We start from the raw sequence: 19,997 nt of genomic DNA on the forward strand, positions 1-19,997 counted from the left end.
TACTTTGCCCCCCGACTACACGCGCGGTCCTGCTGGTGACCTTGAAAAAGGAACGAAGCCCGGGGCAGTGTGCCTGGAAGCGCGTTCGCACGCTCTAGCGCATCACCACACGTACGCGCGCGCTGACTGGGCGGTGAAATAAGATGAGTGCGGTCGCGTCACAGGCGCGCGCGCTCGTCGGTAAATCTTGTCGAGTGCGGAGCAAGCTCTCTCGGTGCCCGCGACAACTCTCGGGTCCCGGTGGTGTCGGTTCAAACGCCGCGCGTATCACTGCGCCAGTGGCGGACGGCATCGAAGTCGGCTTCACACTATCTCCGCGTGTCGTCGCGGTTGGCGTATCTCGCATCTCTAGGCATTCAGCAAGTTTGACCAGCAGTTTAGCATATCCAATCCCAGCATGTGGAGCGTTGTTTTACACTAAATCCGAGTCGGCCACTACCTTTAAGACCCCTCTCTCGGCGGAAGGGTGTGTTACATTGTGCGGCGCCTTTGAACACTCTCTTTCGGAGAGCAGGGGCCTTTCTGCTCCCTCGGGTGCGCTCGGTGGCAGCGCCCTCCCATGCTGACACGAAATTAGCAGCATTTGAGAATAAAAACACACGAACGTGCTTAAACCGGCGGAGCACTGGCGGTTTCCGTGCAGCCATGTATCGCTCGCCGTCATCGCACCTCACCTGCGCGCTTATAAGCGGGGTGCGCACGGTCGGCTCGTGCGAGAACCTCCCTGGGCGTCCGTGTGAGACAGTCGCTTCCCGGACGCTGCCGAGACTGACATCGCGACGAAACGACAACGTCCTGCGCAGCACATCCCCGAGTAAGTTTGCTGTTATCGGCCTCCAGACACGTGTCTGTTGTTGTTACGTTGGTACAATTTGGTTACGACGGCGGGGGTACTGTCGAGTTTGACTGCGGGAGCGACACACGTGTTTTTGCTTGCTTAAGAATAATTACAGCAGTGAGCACCAATTCATTGATTTCTAGTGATGTTAGCGTGTTCATGTCAGCGGCTAATACCCAAACTTCCTATTTAAAGTCTTCCGGACTGCGAGATATTGTAATGTAATCAACAACTTTGTTGATAGTGCAGTGCGATGCTTCATAATCGATGTTAGAAAAGTATTATGCCTTTACTTAGTGACCAGAAGAAATGAAATTGGAATTTGAAAAAACAACAAAAAGCTGAGATATCAGGACGAAGGCATTGTTAAAGAGCTTGCGCATCCTGCAGCTCTTAATTAAGTCTCTTAATTAAGTTGACGAAACTGAACTAATATGCTTCGTGTTCCCTTGGAGCTATAGAAACTATAATTTGCAATTTACGGCAGCTGCACAAATGGCATGTATCAATGCCATTGAACACGCAAAGCTTCTTAGTCAGAAAGTTATGGGGCATCAAGAGAAAACGCAGATGGTGCAATTTAATTCTGTTCTGGCTTAATATGTTTAAATTGCCGTGCCGTGAAGAGAGACCAAGTAATGTAAGGTTAGAGAGAGAGAGAGAGTTTTGTCGATATGCAGGCTGCCTCGACGCTGATAGTGGCGGCTGAGAATTGGGATAACCTGGGAATAACTAAACGGAAACGACAAGAAACCTACAGATAAGCATAATGTTTTATATTCAGATGCAATTTAAGAAAAAGAAAGTGGCAAATTCTTCTCAAAGGGGCCCTTCAGGCAATTGCGTCGACTGATTGCGAGGACGCCGCAGCTTGTCCGATTAAGGCACACGGTGACACTCGATATCTGTCGTTAAAGTGTTGAGTGGTTTGTCGAACACGAGTAGGCTGCAAGAGGTGGTTTTAGGATCGGTATGTTGAAAGCTTGGCGTTATGCTCTATAATTATGAGGATAGCATGATTACGCTGGAGATATCAGCGGTTTCTGCAGCTAACTGCTGGCAACTACATGATCGTTGGATAAATTATGTGAGGAACTGTTAATTTAGCTTTTCGCAGAAAGGCCCAGCGAAGACAAGGGAAGCGAAAATGGACGCTTGCTAAGTCTTCATTCCCTCATCCTGCATACATTTTCGCACAAATCTTCGGACAAATCGATTACCAACTTGCCCAAAGATCCACTCTTCTAATGCGCTATAGCCTTTACAGGGCTGCGGGGGAGTACGAATCAGCAAATGTTTTATGATTTCGTGTTCGACGCTCGTAAACGCTATAGGTATGTCTGCATGCGATGTGAATCAGCCCACAGGCTGACTTAGAGAAGCTCATAACATTTATATTGAGCAGAAAGACTGGGAGATGGGGCGACAATAACGCTAGGTGGAAATCAAGGCGAATAGATGAAGACCGATAGTTTCTCAATGCGGTGACACTTTCGCAGTGTCGTTACCATGTCGGCGCGAGAGTTAGCGGATCACAAGTAAAGATGGTTTAGGAAAGGATTCCCCAGGGGAAGAAAATGGTGCATAAACCAGAGCTTGAAAGGCACATGTAAAATTGAAAGTAGAAGTGAAGTTTTTCAATTCTGGAGGAAGCAGTTTACGTTTTGCGACGAAGTATTTTAGGAAGACTTTTTGCTAAAATAAACCTGGTGTCATAAGGGATATGTGCTGCTACTTTATGCCAGACTGGCGAACGATAGCGAATATTCTTGCCAGTGTAAGGTGATGAAAAATTGCTACTCAGAGTAAAATTAAGTTAGCGCGTGGTTAATATGAGATAATTAGAATGGGAGTTTTAACGCCCATGCACGGAGTGTCGTGTCGACTAAATTTTATGATCTATGAGCCTGTCGTCGTAGCAGTCCTATGTTGAACAAACGTGAAAAGTGGGATGATTTAGCAATAAAAGTATAACTGCAATATAAGGTTATACGTATACTTCCGAACCTATAAAATTAATTACGCAACGCACTCATATTCGGACGTAATTATTTAGCAACAAAATTGAAGATCACTCCAAGACTTTTTAATGGGGCTGTGTGATCGTTGATGTATAAGCCATCTTACCTTTATGGTTAACTGCTGATCTCGCCGTAAGTTGCCTGCATTTCTGACAGTAGTTTGACTTTACATTTAGCTACTAAATGCCCTTTGTGCAGTACTGCGAAAATATTACAATATATTACTACCATACCATACCTGGCGGTTTGCCCAATGTGTGTCGTGCTGTAATTAAGTACAGTTAGGTTGGCTGCATGCAAAAGAGGACAGTTGCTTAACAAGGAACAGAAGAAAACGGCAATATTGATCACGGGAAGCACGTTCGGAGTCATCAGCTGGGTGACAGCTGCTCCCAGCACGAAGAAAAGCGGCAGCTACAATTTACCTTACTATCCTGGTATAGTAAATCTCGCTCTGTGGTAGTCCCCATCTGCGCGTATGAGTGGCCGGGATCCTGATAGCGTAGACTGATGGACGAGTTGGTACGACATTCTAGGAAAAAAAAAAAAAAAATCAGCGCGCCAGCACGAACACGAGGGAGAAAGGGACGAGACACAGCGCTGACTAACAACTGATTTCTTTATATTCAAAGCGCTCCTGTTTAGGTACAAATAGCCACTTCTGATAAACCAGAAAGGAAACAAAATACACAGGAGAACGTGACTACTCTGATCATTCACAAGACAGTAAATTCTACGAGGATACAAGAAACGTGTGTTCTTTACTATGGCGATGGACGGTGTGCGAACGTATGCCGAACCTAGCTTCGCAATCTCTGAAGCCTGAATGATCCCTCTTGTGACCATATTTTTGTCACATGCTATAACTTTACACTTGTCGATCAGCAGATGATAAGCACAATAACGACAATGAATAACGATATTGTGAACAATATTCCGTACAATAATGCAGTGTTCCTTGAGTCTGTTGTTCAGACAATTAATGCGCTTCTTTAAGAAAAACAGGTTCATAATAATTAGGACTCACTTTAAGCTAGCTGGGTTTATTTGGGTGTGTTGCATACTTCTCTCTGTGACCGCGCGCGCAGCTTTAACTGTGTAACAGGCATTAAAATAATTCAATAAAAGTTTGGTGTAAAACACAGATCAAGCTGCTTTTTCTGGAGGTCGCAAACAGAGCTCTATTGGCTTTGCCCTCGTTACCTAGTTAAACCCATTATTTTAAAACCTTGACTCCCGCAAGCTGGAAAAACATGCATGCCGGCCTTAGTCCTCAATTTGAGACTGCTCTTGGGGTCTTTGGCGAAAGACCACCAGTCTTGTTGACTTAGCGTATTGCGCACATCGCTGGCACGTTGCTTGATACCTCAATGGCATACAGCCAAGTAATATGCGACAGAGGTGTAGTGCAAGCTGTCTGCCGAACCTCGTCTTGCTAGAAGCGTTATAACAGGTTAACAGATCTGTAAGAAACACATCTACTTCGGAAGAGCACGAGGCTGGTTGCAGGCTTGCACGAGGGGTGTGCAGAGCAGGCATGGTTAGTTGTATAGTAATCACGACACTTTTTCACGAGCAATTGCTGCCACGAAAATGAATTTGAAAATCGGTTCCGTTAGACTGTACTGTATCCCAGGGGTGTTGGCTACCTTGTCAGGAGTAAGGTTTAAGGAGCAGCGGAAGACAAAGCGTCTTGTCAGTATTTGTTCAACTATGTGCGTTTATCGCTCGCATATTGTCTTGCCCATTTATCTGCTACTCAGTGGGCGCGAACACGCAGAGAAAGCAAGGACAGGACGAAGTGCTTCAGGTCAGAAGGTTAAAAGGAGCCCGTCGAACAAGAAGCGCATTGCAAAACAGTGAACATTTGGGCCAGTGGGTATAAGGGTCCGCGCTGTCGATGCACAACCGAACAAATACAGAGAAGACAAAAAGACAGGCCGAAGTGCCTCGTCCTGTACGTCCCTCTTCTGTGTGTCGATTTTCTATGGTTAGGCACCAGTTCAATTCAATTTATTAAACATCATGGAGATGTTGGGTGTGCCGACAAAAAGTCAAAGAATAGGCTTGACAGTGGTCGACGCACCTAAACTATGGACCTTTCAACTGGTCCTAACTTCCACCCTTTTCATGTACTATTGCAGCGTTCATTTCTCTCTCTCCCTCCACCCTCTTTTCTGCAACCATTTTAGCCTATAGAAGACAGTCCTTTTAAAGCAGTATTGTTGTTTTTATTTTTCAACACCGAAACGGCCGAACATCCTGATACCTGCAAACCGCTTTGAAGCGTGCTGGTTGAAGGATTTGAGTAATGTTATTTTCCCAACTTGCTGCCCTCTTCGTGCTGCCGAAGGTGACTAAGGAAATGCGCTGAGCTGGAGTGTTTCAATTTATACCTTTGCCAAATAGGGGCGAAAGAAAAATTCAGTGCTCGTTTCTCCTGCTCGGAGAGGAATTCTGAACAGCAAAAAAAAGCCGACGTATATATAAATGCGGCAGTATAAGCGGAACGTGGCTGCTTTGCTGAGCCGCCTTTGCCTCGCCAGTAAGGGCACGGGCTCATGCTGTAGTTATTCTTTTCGGATAAATCATTTATGACAGCCATGCCTGTCTCACGTTTTCCAAACCTCCCTCGCACACGCTGAGGGGAAATCCAATTGCCTTGCGCAAAGTGTCAAGTTGTAACGGTTCTCCCTAAGCCTAAGGTTTCGGATGGCCAGATGGTTTCCCCCAAGTTTGGTGTTGTGTCTGGCGTGGATAATGTGCTCTAACGACCTCTGGCATCTTGTTTGAGAACGACGCTGATAAATGTTTAAATCTGGGCGTCGTCAAACCCTAGCAGTTCCACGCAATATTGAATCTTTTCGTGCATACGATCCCTTGTAGTTCTAAATTAAAGATTGCGAAGGCACTACTCCGAAAATAGATGTTATTGGCCTATGAAGAAGATATCGGACGGTGAAAGGGTCCAGTTAACAGTTCCTTGAAATTCTCCCTGGGAGCTGGGCCACATCGACGACCTATTTATATTGATAAGAACTTGAAACATTTAGTCGAATGGTCAGGAAGGCAACAAGAGTACAGCAAAATAAGTGCTGCGTTTCTGTCGTTATTTGTTGGTTTGAGCGTTTGAAGCGATTGGAGCGAAAGGCTGCTATGCATTCAAGCCACCAGGGAGCGCGACAGTGTTCATAGCGCAGATGTTCTGGGATTTGAACAATTATTTGTGCCTGGCTCAAAAGATGAACTTCGCGAATGTGTTGCGCCGATATGAGACACTGTGCGCGCACTAGCTTTACAACAGCGGGATCAGAATCAAAGTAAGCTCTGTTGGGGTCTATCGATGGTCAACGACAGTGAAGACGGGGCAGTTGGCGGAATCAACTGCCTCAGCTCCGGCTTCTCTGGCTCTCTATGTGATGCGTCCCTCAGCCACCGCGCATATCAAGGTAGAAAATTTGCGGTGGTGTAATCTGCCGTGACAGTAGGAGTAAACTATGCATTGCAGTAAACAGCTTATAAAAAGAAGGCGCCACACACACGTCACAATGTACAGGAGATGCGGATGATCGCAAGTCTTCTAATCTAGCTGGAGAACCGAAGAACGCCCGCCATTAGAAAAGCATGAAAAAGCCCTTGCGAAAAAGATACACCTACTAGTCAGAACATGTATAGTTTATTCATCATTTAGGGCGGCGTAGTTTCTCTTATGAACTTTGGATAGGTGTAAGCAAAATGCAGAATACCTGAATTAGAGTGCTGCACCTTGGTGGCTCATTGATTAGGGCGCTTGGCTACTGTACCCAAGGATGCAGGACCGAATCCAGGCCGCGGCGGCTGTTTTTCGGTGTACGCGAAAAGCAAGGCGCCCGTGTGGCGCGCGATGCCGGTGCACGTTAAATAACCCTAGGTGGTCCACATTTGCGAAGGCCTCGACTGTGGCGCTTATCATAGCTTTAGTTGCTCTAGGGCATAAAACCCCATAAACCAAACCAAACCAAACCAAACCTAAATCAAAATGAAGAGCACTGATGTAAGCCTTCACGACTGTTTTGTCTTCGTTCATTTCAGCTTCGAGATGGCCGCCGGGCATCTCCGCCAGAGGTTGACCATGATCGCTGGCTTCGTCCTGCTGTACGCTATCGCCATGGCAACCGTCTCAGCAGCGCTTGCAGTGACAGACGTCCGCCCTTCCATCGAGCAGGCCGAGCAACGGGCACGCGAGCTGACCGAGATACTGGCCAGCCTCAAGAGTAACCTGATTGATCCTTTCGGCATCGATGACGCTAAGTAGCGTGCAGAGTGCACATTGTGAACGCGTACAGTGGCGTTAACTGTACATCGTGGCGCTGAAACGTTTTTTTTTTATTAACGTGAATCGCTCGCTTGTAACCTGTCTATCACTGTGGCCTTGCCCTGAATAAAACGATCACCAGTTTTGCACTCAAACTATGTTGTATTCCTTCGTATGGAGCTTGCTTGTCTCTTTTGGAGTTTAAAAGCCCGAGCGATAGTTAAGAATCTCTTAAACTTCGCGTCAAAAACGTCAAATCGAGTATAAAGATGAACCTCCCTGCGACATGGCGAAAAGTTTTTGTAGTAATCATATAGAAATGCTAGATCGGGAAGCAAGCTCACTCGTTGTCTCCTTCACCTGCTGTTTCCACTCGCTGGATTCTGACTAACCTGTTCTCTTAAGAGACTTTACATGTGTAGTTGGTTGGTCTCTGTCATGACGCAGGAAAGTAAAATTGGGTTGCGCAAAGGAAAGGCAAACGAGTGGAGAGAGCGCGTTTGATAACAAAAGGGCGACTGTTATCGAGGCGGTTTGTGTCTTGTGTAGCAGATGAAACCGATAAGAAACACGAAATGCGGTGGTGCCATGATGGGTGGCGCGTCTTTGCGAGTTCGGCTGGAGATGCAAGTCGAAGGGGAAAACGAGAAGGTAAATACTGAGACAGTTGCAATTTTGTTTTTTTTTTTACGTCATTTTTAAACAATTCTTGTCTGGAGCCATTTTGTGCGCTGTTATGATTCTAAAGCATTCACTAAGCCCAAGATTAATATTTTGAAGGGCAACGAAGGGCTATGCAGATATAGCTTCCGTAATGGACTTTACGCGTACGTATAAATCAACGAAACGGCAAAGGAGGAACTCAGAATAAGAAATGTTTAATCTGCCGCTGTAATTTCTATTTACCCGCATTAGCACTCGTGGGTAGATTTGCTCTTGTCCGCATGATTCTTTCCTCACCGAAAACTGCACTGTTAAATTCAGTGTGGTCATATATGAGTGACGTTGTTTCCTTTCCGTGTCCGCAGCCACAATTCTTCCTCGTCACTGCACTGATCTGCTTGGCGCTGGCCAACGGGCCAGTGGAGTGTACACAGTGTTCCACAAAGCAGCTGGACCGTCCGGACAGAGCGTCTACTGCGACATGGACACCGATGGCGGAGGCTGGACGGTGAGGCAGTTTTCAGCGAAACGTAGAGCTTTCCTCTTTGTCATTTGTGAGTCTCGTTTTGTACATCATCATCATCATCATCATCATCATCATCATCATCATCCGGACTATACCCACTGCAGAGCTAAGGCCTCTCCCATATTCCTCCAATTAACCGGGTTCTGTGCTTACTGCATCCGCTTGACTTCTGCGAACTTCTTACACATGCAATCAACACACACACACACACACACACACACACACACACACACACACACACACACACACACACACACACACACACACACACACACACACACACACACACACACACACACACACACACACACACACACACACACACACACACACACACACACACACACACACACACACACACACACACACACACACACACGCACACGCACACGCACACACACACACACACACACACACACACACACACACACACGCACACACACACACACACACACACATAACCTTGTCAGGCCAGCACATGGTGGAGCCTCTTTACTAGTGGTGGGGATATTACAATATATTTTGAATGGTGCCAAATTTCAGCCCGAAAATTGCCTCGTATAGGTGGTTAATGTGATTCATGAGTTAAAACAGTTTTGATAGTAATGATGTTCTGTTGCGGAGCTAAGGGAAACTAGGTTGACTGATGGGTTGATTGATTTTTCATTTGTTTTCATGCGGTATTATTACAACACCTCAATAAAACTCTACAGATGGAGGTCCCTAGATAATAATCGTCAGTGGGACCTCCTGTGAGTGAGTATATAGCTTAAAATTCAAAAGTAAGGGGGCAAAACAAAAGAGGTAATAGTAGTGCACAGAAAAGAGTTCATCGGGCAAAATAGAAATATCAAGAAATGTATGAACGAAATTCGTATTACTGTGAACACAAAGAAGTATACAAAGCAAATGTAAACAAATATATCAGAATCATCTATAACATTGGCACGGAATAAAAAAGAGGATATGGATGTTATCAATTTTACAGGGAAAAATACACTGGAAATATCTCATGAAGCCAAATAAATCGCAAAGGCCATAATATATCAGATATTAACATCAGATCGGAAAATATTCGCTACTGTAACGTGGTTAATGAAAATCTCTTTAATCATTGGTCGTAATTGCTGCATTTCGATTGATAGCGAGTATGGTTGGTTGGTTGGTTTTAGGGGTTTAACGTCCCAAAGCAACTCAGGCTATGAGAGACGTCGTAGTGGAGGACTCCGGAAATTTTGATCACCTGGGATTCTTTAACGTGCTCTGACATCGCACAGCACACGTGTGCATTTCCTTTCGCCTTCATCGATAAGCAGCCGCCGATGCTGGGATTGGACGGCTGATTTTTGATGGATGGTTTGCTAGACATGGTAACATAAAGAGAAAAACACTATTTATATTAGCCAGCTGCAGAAAAATGTCATCTCTTTCCTGGCAAAAGCCCAAACCCACGGCTAGTGAGGTCTCGGGGCCGACATGAGGGCCTCGCGCTTTAGAATCTAACCCCGAGCGTTGTACGGCAGCTGCTTCATAGCTCATAGTTGTTACGGTGCGTACAAATGTATTCATTTCATAATATATTTACTTTCGATGGGAGCGAAACATGCTTGCGTTTTAGATAACATTGGTTTGGAAAGTGACATTTCGAAGTGTACGGATATGCTTCACAGGGCAAGCTATTAATAAATATTCACCTCTTTAGTGACCCAGTGTTCACCGTATGTAACAGTTGTCGTAGTAGTGTGTTAAAAAAGATGAGGTTTCGAGGGATACTCTTTCATAGGTGACATTGCGATTTCGACCAACATGAACAACTTATTTTTAAACTGCTCATTGGACACTTGAGCTTCTGCTATGAAGGAGTCTATGAACTGCTGGCAGATGTTTGTGTTTTATTGCTTCTTTTTCGCTTTCAGCAGATTGCTGAGGGATAATTGCTTTCCTTTTGTATTTTCATTTCCTTCTTTGTACAAGTTTGCTGTCTTATATGTCACTCTTTGCTGTTCGCCAGATGGTTTACTCAAATGCGTTTCTTCCTGTAAGGTTTCTTTTGTATATTATGTGAGCGTAGCAGTGCAATGTACGTGCTTGGAAAGTTGTGATTATTAGAATATGTGTACGTCCGTATCGCAGGAAAAATTGTAATTTCCGTCGGGTCACTGACGGCCATGCTTTCTGCCACACAAACAGCCATTACGGCATCCACAGGGAACGAAGCTCGTGTTCGTTTATGTCCAAGGGGTACTAACGCTATTTTGCATGTACTGTTGTCCCGTAGAATTTTTGCGAATATTAATTGGCAAATGGCTTTGAGATCAGCACAGTGTAACTGACAATGAGGTAAATAAAGATAGCTTGTTCAAAATAATGACGTTTAAGAGACAGGAGCTAATGTATCTGTTGAAAAATACTCCTCCAATCGAAATGACACAAATAATGCATTGTGGAAGCTGCACGCAGTAAGCCAAGGCCACGAATTTCTAGACAATAATTTACGATTCATCGTCACAGTAAAGCTGGCCGGTACATGAGATGGCTTTAATAGGCGGGCATATACCCAGATATTTTCAACGAGCGTATTTTCTAAACGAGGAGTTCATTACGAATGCACTTCGTTTGCATGTAAAATATCCTTATACAAATCTATATACCCAAAAAATGCCCTCGGGACATTTGCAGTTTCAGTTACTTGCTGCTAAAAACACAGCCTATTGGTTTGTTACAGCGCACTTAACGAGTAATGAGTGCAATAACATCACACGCTTTCAACACAATATTTGATACGTATTGGACGCTTCGACTATATTAATCAATCTGTACAAAACATTATCTAATAGTGTTCAACAGTTGCCTTGTAATTAAAAGTTGTATCTAAGAAAGAATGCATTCACGAAGGACCACAGAAGAAAATACAGCTACCTTTTCGTATTTTGCAGTTGAATGACCATGTGATACGTCTGTTAAATATAGCGTCACGTAGCGTGACATCAGTTTTGTGTCAATAACCTGACGCAAACAGCTTAACCGGTCTGCGTTCGTCATTCATGTAGGTCATCCAGAGGCGAGGCCAGTTCGGCAACAGAGTGTACCACTTCTATCGCAACTGGACCGAGTACGCCCGTGGCTTCGGAGATCCTGCTGAGGAATACTGGATTGGTAAGACTTTTCTGCAGAAATGTTACTGAAATTAGGAATCGTAGCTTGGACAGAACGCCATGATTTTGGCGCAATAGACAAGAATTTATTTCGTATATCTCTTAAAAAGCAGCAAACGCATTTTCCTCTTGTTGCCGTTTCGTTGACTACCCTCTAAACGTTCAATATATCCGAAGCAAAACAACTGAGGGAATATTATAGCCAAGTGTCGAAAAGGGGCGAAGCGAACTGCCGATTACCTGTTGATTATCTTGCGTTTAGGTTGCTGTCCTTTGCTGTTGATTAGAAGCGTTATTACCAACTATGTGCATGTGTTTCTATTGCGCCAAAAGGCATACAGCAGATGCATTTCGCAGCATACATATGCTTGAGGAACTGCAAGCTTTCCCGCGCACCGGCGCTACTAGCAGCAGTGCAAAGCTTGGTCTTGGGCAGCGCAGCATGCGCGAATATAGGAGTGCACTGCCACGTTACGGTTGACAGTGTTATAATCACGCGCGACATTTAATGCGCATTGATTTTGGAAAATACGGACATTCTGTGAACACCATAGCGCCTACCGTCGCGCTTTGTGCTTTCTAGCCCATCAAGTTGGCACATTCCTTAGCGCTGATTGGCTCCTCTGACCTTATTCACAGAAGCGTAAAAGAGGTGCCAGCTTTTCTGTTGTTGCTTTTACACGGAGGCGTTTGCTGACTGGCTGGCTGTCTTCCCTAGAATTCGCCAGCGTACCTGGCCTACAAAGTATGCTGTCGGCAGCGCGCACATCGAACGGCCGAATGACCGGCCAAGAGGCCAGCATAAACAAAACAAAAAAAAAAAAAAACAAAAAACAAAACAAAACGGGCCTTGTGCAGTGCGAGAGGAGGAATCCGGGGATGCAGATGAGGGTGTCGTTACTTTCAGGATCAAGGGACATTAATGGAATCGTGAGCGCGGAACGCGATGTCGTATGGTACTTCTAAACCTCAAAGGCTTTGATTTCTGCTTAAGGTTTTCTTGCTGTCTAGAAATGGCGACTTCTGCCGAAAAAAAAAAAATTGAGACTACAACTACATCTCTCACACAAAGCGTCATTTGTACAATGCTATACACCCCTAAAAATCTTCCTGGTGCATTTAACCAAAAAAAAAAAAACATTTTCACAAGTGGCGTAATTAACTAAACAGCATTTCGCTGATGGAGGTGTAGGCTTGTTTTATTGAACCAGCCAGGTGTACGATATGCTTATTTTTAAAGCTGGGTAAAAGTTTGCCGCTGCCACTGTCCGTTGCAGGCAACGATGCCCTTAGCGCGCTGACTTCCAGTGGTCAGCCGATGACCCTTCGAGTGATGCTCAGCAACAACACAGATGACAGTACGGCACTCGACTACGAGACCGTTCAGGTAGCTCCAGAGAAAGACCTCTACAGGATACAGCTGGGCAGGTTCCTCGGGCCAGAAGGTGAGTGAAAAAAAAAAACGCCTAAATCACGGGGCGACGGATTCATTACTCATACACTCCCGATAGACATGCTAGATGTTGATAGCGTAAGGGCGAGGTTACACTGGGTCTCCCTTTGCTCCTAAACAGTTTCCTTAAAACGCACCCTGCCTTGCTTTATTCATGTTCTTTTGCTTCTGCTTGCGTCCTGTTGCAGGCTGGGATTCTATGGCAACGTCGAACGGCCAGAACTTCTCTACTCACGACCGCGACAACGACATGTGGCCCCAGAACTGTGCGTCCACATTCCGCGGCGCTTGGTGGTACAACCAGTGCCATTCGGCCAATTTGAACGGCCTCAACCTGAATGGCCCTCATGAGAGCTTCGCCGACGGCATTGAGTGGAGTCTACGTGGATCCACGAACGCGTTGCACTACTACTCTTTTCCGAATGTCCGTATGATGATCCGACCATTAAGCACGGCGCGCACCTAACCTTAAGAGTCGCTTGAGGTTAGCCACAAAAGCCACTGATCTCTACTTTCTTGCATTGCACAAAGCTTTTGTGAGCGTCCCTCCCACTGCACATACTTTCATCTCTAGCTACGAAATACAATGAAGAAGGCGGTGACAGTTGAACTGTTGCGGGTGGCCGCACTGTTACATATCTGCCCGCTTACATGCGTTTGCGTGCGTGCAGAAACTGCCCAAGGAAATTTTTAAAGTGAAGAGACGCGAGACGTGGAGGCGCAAAGCAAACAAAATATAAAAATTACAGTTCACGCATGTTCCTTTTTGCGCCAACTGCCCAGAGAACAACTGAAGATGCTTTCAGTTGCATGCTATAGCGTGCTGACAGGAAGACTGTCTAGACACTTCATAGCTTCTCTGAAATACGTTTTATGAAGGAAATTTGAAGTAAGTGGAGCCGGAAAGCAATTTAGATAACCGTAGTTCTGTGCCCAGCGATCTCCAAATACGCCCTGACGGAAGCCTAACCGTCGGAGTCGGAAACACTGCGAGATGTTGAGTCTATGATTAGTGACGTCCGCATTAGGTCTAAAGCATGTGTCAGCACGGATAACCAGTACCAAGCTTCCCTTTTCGCTAATCCTTACTTTTATTGGTGGTATTAGGAAAGAGAGCAATTGAAAAGAAAAGGTATGCCACCGCTGCCTCAGTCTTCGGTTGCCATAGAGGGGCTTCCAGCTCTGATAAAAGTAAGTGACAGCAAAGGATCTCCATTCATGATCATGATTGCTCACATTAGGAAACACCGAGGAAAGCTATATCCAATTATAATTCTCAGTAAAATTGATTTTACTTGTCATTCTGGATATGCCATTTTTTTGCAGCGGAAAAATTATTGCTGACCATCAGCCGATGCTTGCGACATCTGTATGAATTTAGAAATTATGGTCGCTATTTGGAAATCAATTGTAGCATAGCGAGGCGCATGTTATTCGTTCTAACGTATTGGCGTTCTAAATGGGCCACTAATGGCGACAACAACTTTTTTAGTTTTTTTTTTTGCCCTTGCTACCATTATAAAAGTATCACTTTTCCTCTTGATGTTTCGAACGCGGTGCCCTATCGACTCAAGTTAACGTATACATGTCCCAAATGTTTCCAAGTATTTTTCTATGTGTTTCAGTAAGTTAATAGTCACAATAGTTTTTTGCTCAGGCTTTTGCATTGCCATGTTAATATTTTTGTTTTTCTTCACCGTTACGTCATTTTTTTTCTCCTTCATATTGTTTAGTGTTCAATGCTTGTTTGACGCTGACTGCGAACCGCGCTACGCTTTTTCCTGTTCCCCCAGTACACAATAAAAAAGTGTGCAGAGATTATATTGTGGGCCTTTCTTTCGAAATAGCAAGTCGCTTGTGTTTCTAATCTATACTGTTGATTAGGGGACGCTCTTGTTGCCTATGGAAAGACATGCGTACAGCATTTTAGTAAAGCCAATGTGTCCTGCTTTGATCAGGTGAATGACCATATGGTTGTTAAAAGAAAAGCAACAAAAATACATTAGCCACCAATTAAAGGCCATATTAGAAATCGGGAATCGCAGCTACTTAGTGTCTGACCACTTGTCCCGCCACGTGTGATGAAAATGGCATAAGAACTAATGAACTGTGCATGCTGCTGGATGAGAAAGCAGCGTGAATTGGAGAACAACAACAACAACAACAAAAAAAAAGAACAGGTAAGATTATCTTAGGGGAATACGAAAACGTGAAATGCATTGGTGAGGGACATATGAGGGTGAGAAGAGATAACCTGCAGCGTCTTAAGAGTTACGCAGTGAAACCCTTTATCCAGGAGATATCACTCGAGCGATAATAAGAAGCACTGAAAAGTCGTGGCGGCAGCCGTTGGTGTGCAAATTAGTCATAATTTCGCTTTTAATTGATACCTGTATCGCTGCCACGAGGACGAATTATCATTTAAATGAAGGACATATTGTTGTACTGAAAGAAGAAGCAAGTCGCGTCTTGGTATAAGCTATCAGCTTAAATTGCGAGAAACAAAGACAACCCTATATACCGCTCTAGCAGCTGGTAGCAGTATGTGTCTTGTTTAGAACTGCTCGGACATGGGAAGCGACGTGCAGAAGCATCAACAAAGTGATAACTGCTTCACCTTATCTACATATCAGTCTTAATCTGCATCAGTGTTGCTGCAGTAATCGTTTCCGGCTTTCTCACAATAAATGGGATCGCCCCGAGAGAGTTTTCGCTCACATATAATCCTCAACGGTATCGGAGATAAACCATCTGTATGACACCACTAATACAGGCAGAAACTCATTTCCTCTTCAAGCGCTTTTGCAACGAAAGCTTCAGGATTGGATGAAAAAATCGTGAACAAGAATTACGAATGTGTTTCAGTTCAACCTGATAGGTTGCAGACTCTCAGAGCAAAGTCCATGAAAGTAACCATTTATTGGTGGTAAATAGCAGAACACAGTGAGAGCCACAGTGCATATGGCACACGAGGCATGAACACTCAATTAGATTGGTACAATTCTCATTCTTACATTCGTTGTTTGCACCCTCTCACGACACCAGATCATTACCAGCCAACATCATTGTCCAGCTGAGACCGATGTCTCCTGCTTCTAGTTCGTGGCCTGGTTGGCGCGATTTAACGTCCCAAAGCGACTGAGGCTATGGGAGAAGCCGTAGTGGAGAGCTGCATAAATTTTGGCCACCTGGGTTTTTTTTAACATACACTGACACCGCGCAGCGTACGGACGCCTTGCTCTCCGCCTCCATCGGAAAGCGGCCGCCGCGGCCGGGATTCGATCCCGAATCCTTGGGCACTGCACCAACACGGCGGGGCGTCTTCCGCTTCTGTTTGCGACGTTATCTTCACAAGGAGCCCTCCAAGCCCTGCTGGAAACAAGGATTAGCCGATGAAGCGTGTCGTCAGGTGCAATGTAACATGTCGCATGACCGAACCATTTGCGACCGAGTTTTGGTTCGGGCTTGTTGGTCAGAATGCATAACAAGTAAGAGGCTGCGCGAAAAGTCAAGGACGAACAGAAGTCTTGGTGTCCTGTGCTCGTCCTTGTCTATTCGCGCTGCCTCTTTATGCATATGCGGCAGCGCTGCCCTGGTGCGGATTGACAAAATAAACTTGACATCACACAAGATGTCATGTCTGACATCATTTTTACTTAACTAGTGGGCATTACCTCGTATGCAGGACGCTGCTGTGGGGCCAGAAATAGCTCTAGGCGTAAAAACAAAAACGCATTAATCGACAGCCTACATAAATTAGGTCACAGAAATGCTCTCTGGTAGGTTTTGACACATTTCCACACTCGTACGACGTTCTAGCTAAATGTAAGTGTTTAGTGTGACGGATGATCTACTACGTAACCAATGAAATCGTCCGCATGCAGTCGGGTAGTGATGCCTGTGGTCTACGCACCTGCCAGTGCGGATATTTTGATTCATTGGAAACTCCGATGCCGTAAAATCAGCCGAAGCTCGAAGCTTTCCTCAAGTGATTGGTTGAGCGACACAGAAAAAAAAAAATCTTAACACACATATACGTTCGTGTGGGGATAAAACCAATTGCAAAGCGAATGGATTAGCTCCTCTAGCAGCTGATATAAACAATTCGGACATCGCAGCAACTCCCCCTGCCCCTTTTTTCCCCCTTCCCAAATGCAGTATTATCGTATTGCCCACAATGAAACAATAGGTTTTGTACATAAGGTAGCATTACATTTATCACAGAAGAATAATGCCCTACTAAGTTGTAAAACTTTAGAAAGTATTAGTAAACGGCATCAAATACCCCCTCCCCCCTCCCGCTCTTTAAGGAGGTGACAATGAAACAGAACACTAGAAGGTTGTTCCATCTAGAGGGCGTGCAACTCCTTTTTACCCTGTCAATCCGTACACTTCCCTGAGATGAAAAATCATTTTGCCCGATTTCGTCGAGAAAACAGATTCACAAAGTCGGTTCATCAATTTAGTTTCCCGTAAGCCATACATCCAAATAAGAAAAAGAAGAATCAAAGGGTTCATCAACATAAGGCGCTCCAGTAAATTACGGTCTCGTAGAAGTCAAGCGTTTGTTTTTCACAGTCTATTGCTGCACATTCCAGAACGAAACTACGTGTTTAGAAATGATAAAGCAATGTAACACATTTGCTTCAGGAACATCAGAAAAGGTGGCCGTGTACGGATGATACACAAATGCCCCTTTTCTGAAGGCATCTCTTGACGAGCAATGTCTTCGTATACTTTGTAGAAAAGAAAAAAAAAAAGAAGTCTCGGTGAACGGTGGAAGCAAGATTTCTCGCACCCGAAATCTCTTGTTCTGGTTATCCTAAGTACAATGACATGCAAGTAGGATGCAAAAACGCTAAAATCAAGTCCTAATACAAACACTGTCGCGACACTGAAAATAATCACTCTGCTGAAAAAAAAAGAAAAAAAAGAAAACGAAACGCGAGAAGGCGATGACGCGTGAAATTTCATGGGGGTAATATCTAACGAAAGCATAAAAAGATCAACGATAATCCGCCCGGAAAATTTGGCTAAACGAAGCCCACCAGCGTGGACAGATTGGAAAAGATAATCATGTCGCAAGGGTTTCAAGGCTAACCCCGCAAAACCGGCTGCAAGTCTTCTGATAAAGCAGCAAGTAGAAGCTTGGTGCAGTGAATATTAAGTTAATTTTGTTTTCGCTAGAAGATTATTACAGGAGGTAGACTGGCCGAATTTTTAAACTGTGTGGGTTAGGAACCATGTATAGCAGCTCAGTGGGCACGCGATATCACCAGTAGCTTTCACTGTGCTTGCACGTGCTTGATAGGACGGTATGTAGTTGGGCGGTGCAAAAAGTTTGGCTAAACCGAATGCGAATGAGCGGCAAAATTTCGTGACGTGCCAACATTTTTGATTGGTGAACATCGCCACGTGCAAAGCACAAAGCACAGCTATTTAAACGATTCGTCTAAGCACAAGAAACTATAAGTGTGACATTCAGGATGCCCCCAATGTGGCGAAACTGAGCTTTCTCCAGTGCTGTGATGAATGAATGAACTAAGGCTCCCAAAAGATGAAATTCAACCACTATAAACCTTCCAATTCCATTAGTTTATATTAGAGGGAGTCTGGGGCTATTATTAATTGGTTGTCGTTTCATTGGTTTTGCTGGCAGCCGACACAGTACGGCTCCCGTGAAAACACTTTACGTGCATTTTTTCACTTCGTCCTTTCGCCGAGCGCATAACGTCTGCAGGAAAACAATAGAAATGTGTTAGTGTATTTTTATTACCCACTTTATAATACTTTGTAAGCATTTTATAGTGTGCAAGATATTCATTTAATGCACAAAAATTTGCAATTATTGAAATTTTGGTTTGTGCCGCGAGGGAAGGTATGGCTGTTTGATCCGCTTGGATAGGTTTTATTTCGCACGAAACTTTCACAGGCAGCGGAGCCTTCTTTCTCATTTGACCTGGGAGACTGTACGCGCATGATGTGAGCAGAGAGGTGACTCTCAAGGTAAGCTTTGCACAGTCACGAGAGAGCAACTGTGCCCCACAGCCAATGACGATGGAGGAGATGCAGTTTACACTTTCCTGCTTCTGCATGTCTAGAGAAAAGCTAGGATACTGAAACAACGTATAGGATGGGGGTATATCACAGGTACTGGGACTCGAGAAGTATTGCAGGAACAGTCCGCGTACAGGCAGGTCAAGCACACACACCGATAGCGATACATCTGAATACAGCACGCGGAATTTTCTTCTTCATCCTTGCCAGTACATCTTCATCAGTGCAAGGGCCCCTGGGGAGAAAAGGAGCCATCCTGGCGACTTACGGCGTATCAAGATGGCAGGGTCGTAGTATTTATTAAGGCGCTGGGCGTGGAAATTCTCGCTGCCGCGTGGGCGGAGATCATGTAAGGACGTCAAGGGTTCCACACTGTAATTGAAAGAGAGATGCGCTCCAGGACACGATAGGGGCCATGATACTTCGAAATAAATTTAGAGGATAGTCAGGGAGTACATGAAGGAATCCAGAGCCACGCTAGGCTGCCAGATAAGAATTGCGGTGTTGTATGACGGCTGTTGCGGCGGGATTATTGGTGGGACTGGGTTTCAGTCGTGAGAGACCGGATAATTTGTCGACATTCTTCTGCGTGTCGGGCAGCTTCAGAAGCAGGGTTATTCTTAGATGCGTTTGGTTGATAACGAAGAATGGTGTCTTGTAGAGCAGAAGGGTGATGGCAGTAATGAAGGAAGAACGGAGAGAAACTAGTAGTTGACTGTATAGCGGTATTGTATGTGTACGTCACATATGGAAGGATGAGATCCCAGTTAGAGGGGTTGGAAGAGACGTACTTAGAAAGCATGTCGCCAAGGGTAAGGTTAAAGTGTTCAGCGAGCCCGTTAGTCTGCGGATGATAGGCGGTGCAGGTTCGATGAATTATGTGGCACTTGTTCAATAGAGCTTTAACAACATTAGGTAAACAGACGCGTCCTCTGTCACTGAGTAGGTCATGAGGTGCGCCGTGGCGAAGGACGAATAGCTGCCAAATGA

General features: G+C 44.9%; 1 protein-coding gene across 1 annotated transcript; it reads left to right on the forward strand.

Annotated features, from left to right (window-relative positions):
* Nucleotides 1-360: 360 nt before the first annotated feature.
* LOC146195908 (techylectin-5A-like) lies at nucleotides 361-14,771 on the forward strand. Its single transcript, XM_084597951.1, has 6 exons — nucleotides 361-814; nucleotides 6,931-7,112; nucleotides 8,182-8,324; nucleotides 11,393-11,498; nucleotides 12,775-12,942; nucleotides 13,139-14,771. Exons 2-6 carry the CDS (start codon nucleotides 6,938-6,940, stop codon nucleotides 13,414-13,416), a joined length of 870 nt encoding a protein of 289 aa, XP_084454077.1. The 5' UTR covers nucleotides 361-814; nucleotides 6,931-6,937; the 3' UTR covers nucleotides 13,417-14,771.
* The last annotated feature ends 5,226 nt before the right edge of the window (nucleotides 14,772-19,997 follow it).

This window comes from Amblyomma maculatum, chromosome 3 (assembly GCF_055883805.1).
Source record: "Amblyomma maculatum isolate TAMU_Amacu chromosome 3, ASM5588380v1, whole genome shotgun sequence".
Lineage (NCBI taxonomy): Eukaryota > Metazoa > Arthropoda > Arachnida > Ixodida > Ixodidae > Amblyomma > Amblyomma maculatum.

What these genes read in the sequence shown, in the direction of transcription:
- LOC146195908 (XM_084597951.1), top strand. Translation starts at nt 6,938, where the DNA reads ATGGCCGCCGGGCATCTCCGCCAGAGGTTGACCATGATCGCTGGCTTC. An exon ending in GATACTGGCCAGCCTCAAGA is followed by an intron (nt 7,113 to 8,181) that starts GTAACCTGATTG and finishes CCGTGTCCGCAG; the next exon opens with CCACAATTCTTCCTCGTCAC. An exon ending in TGCTGAGGAATACTGGATTG is followed by an intron (nt 11,499 to 12,774) that starts GTAAGACTTTTC and finishes TGTCCGTTGCAG; the next exon opens with GCAACGATGCCCTTAGCGCG.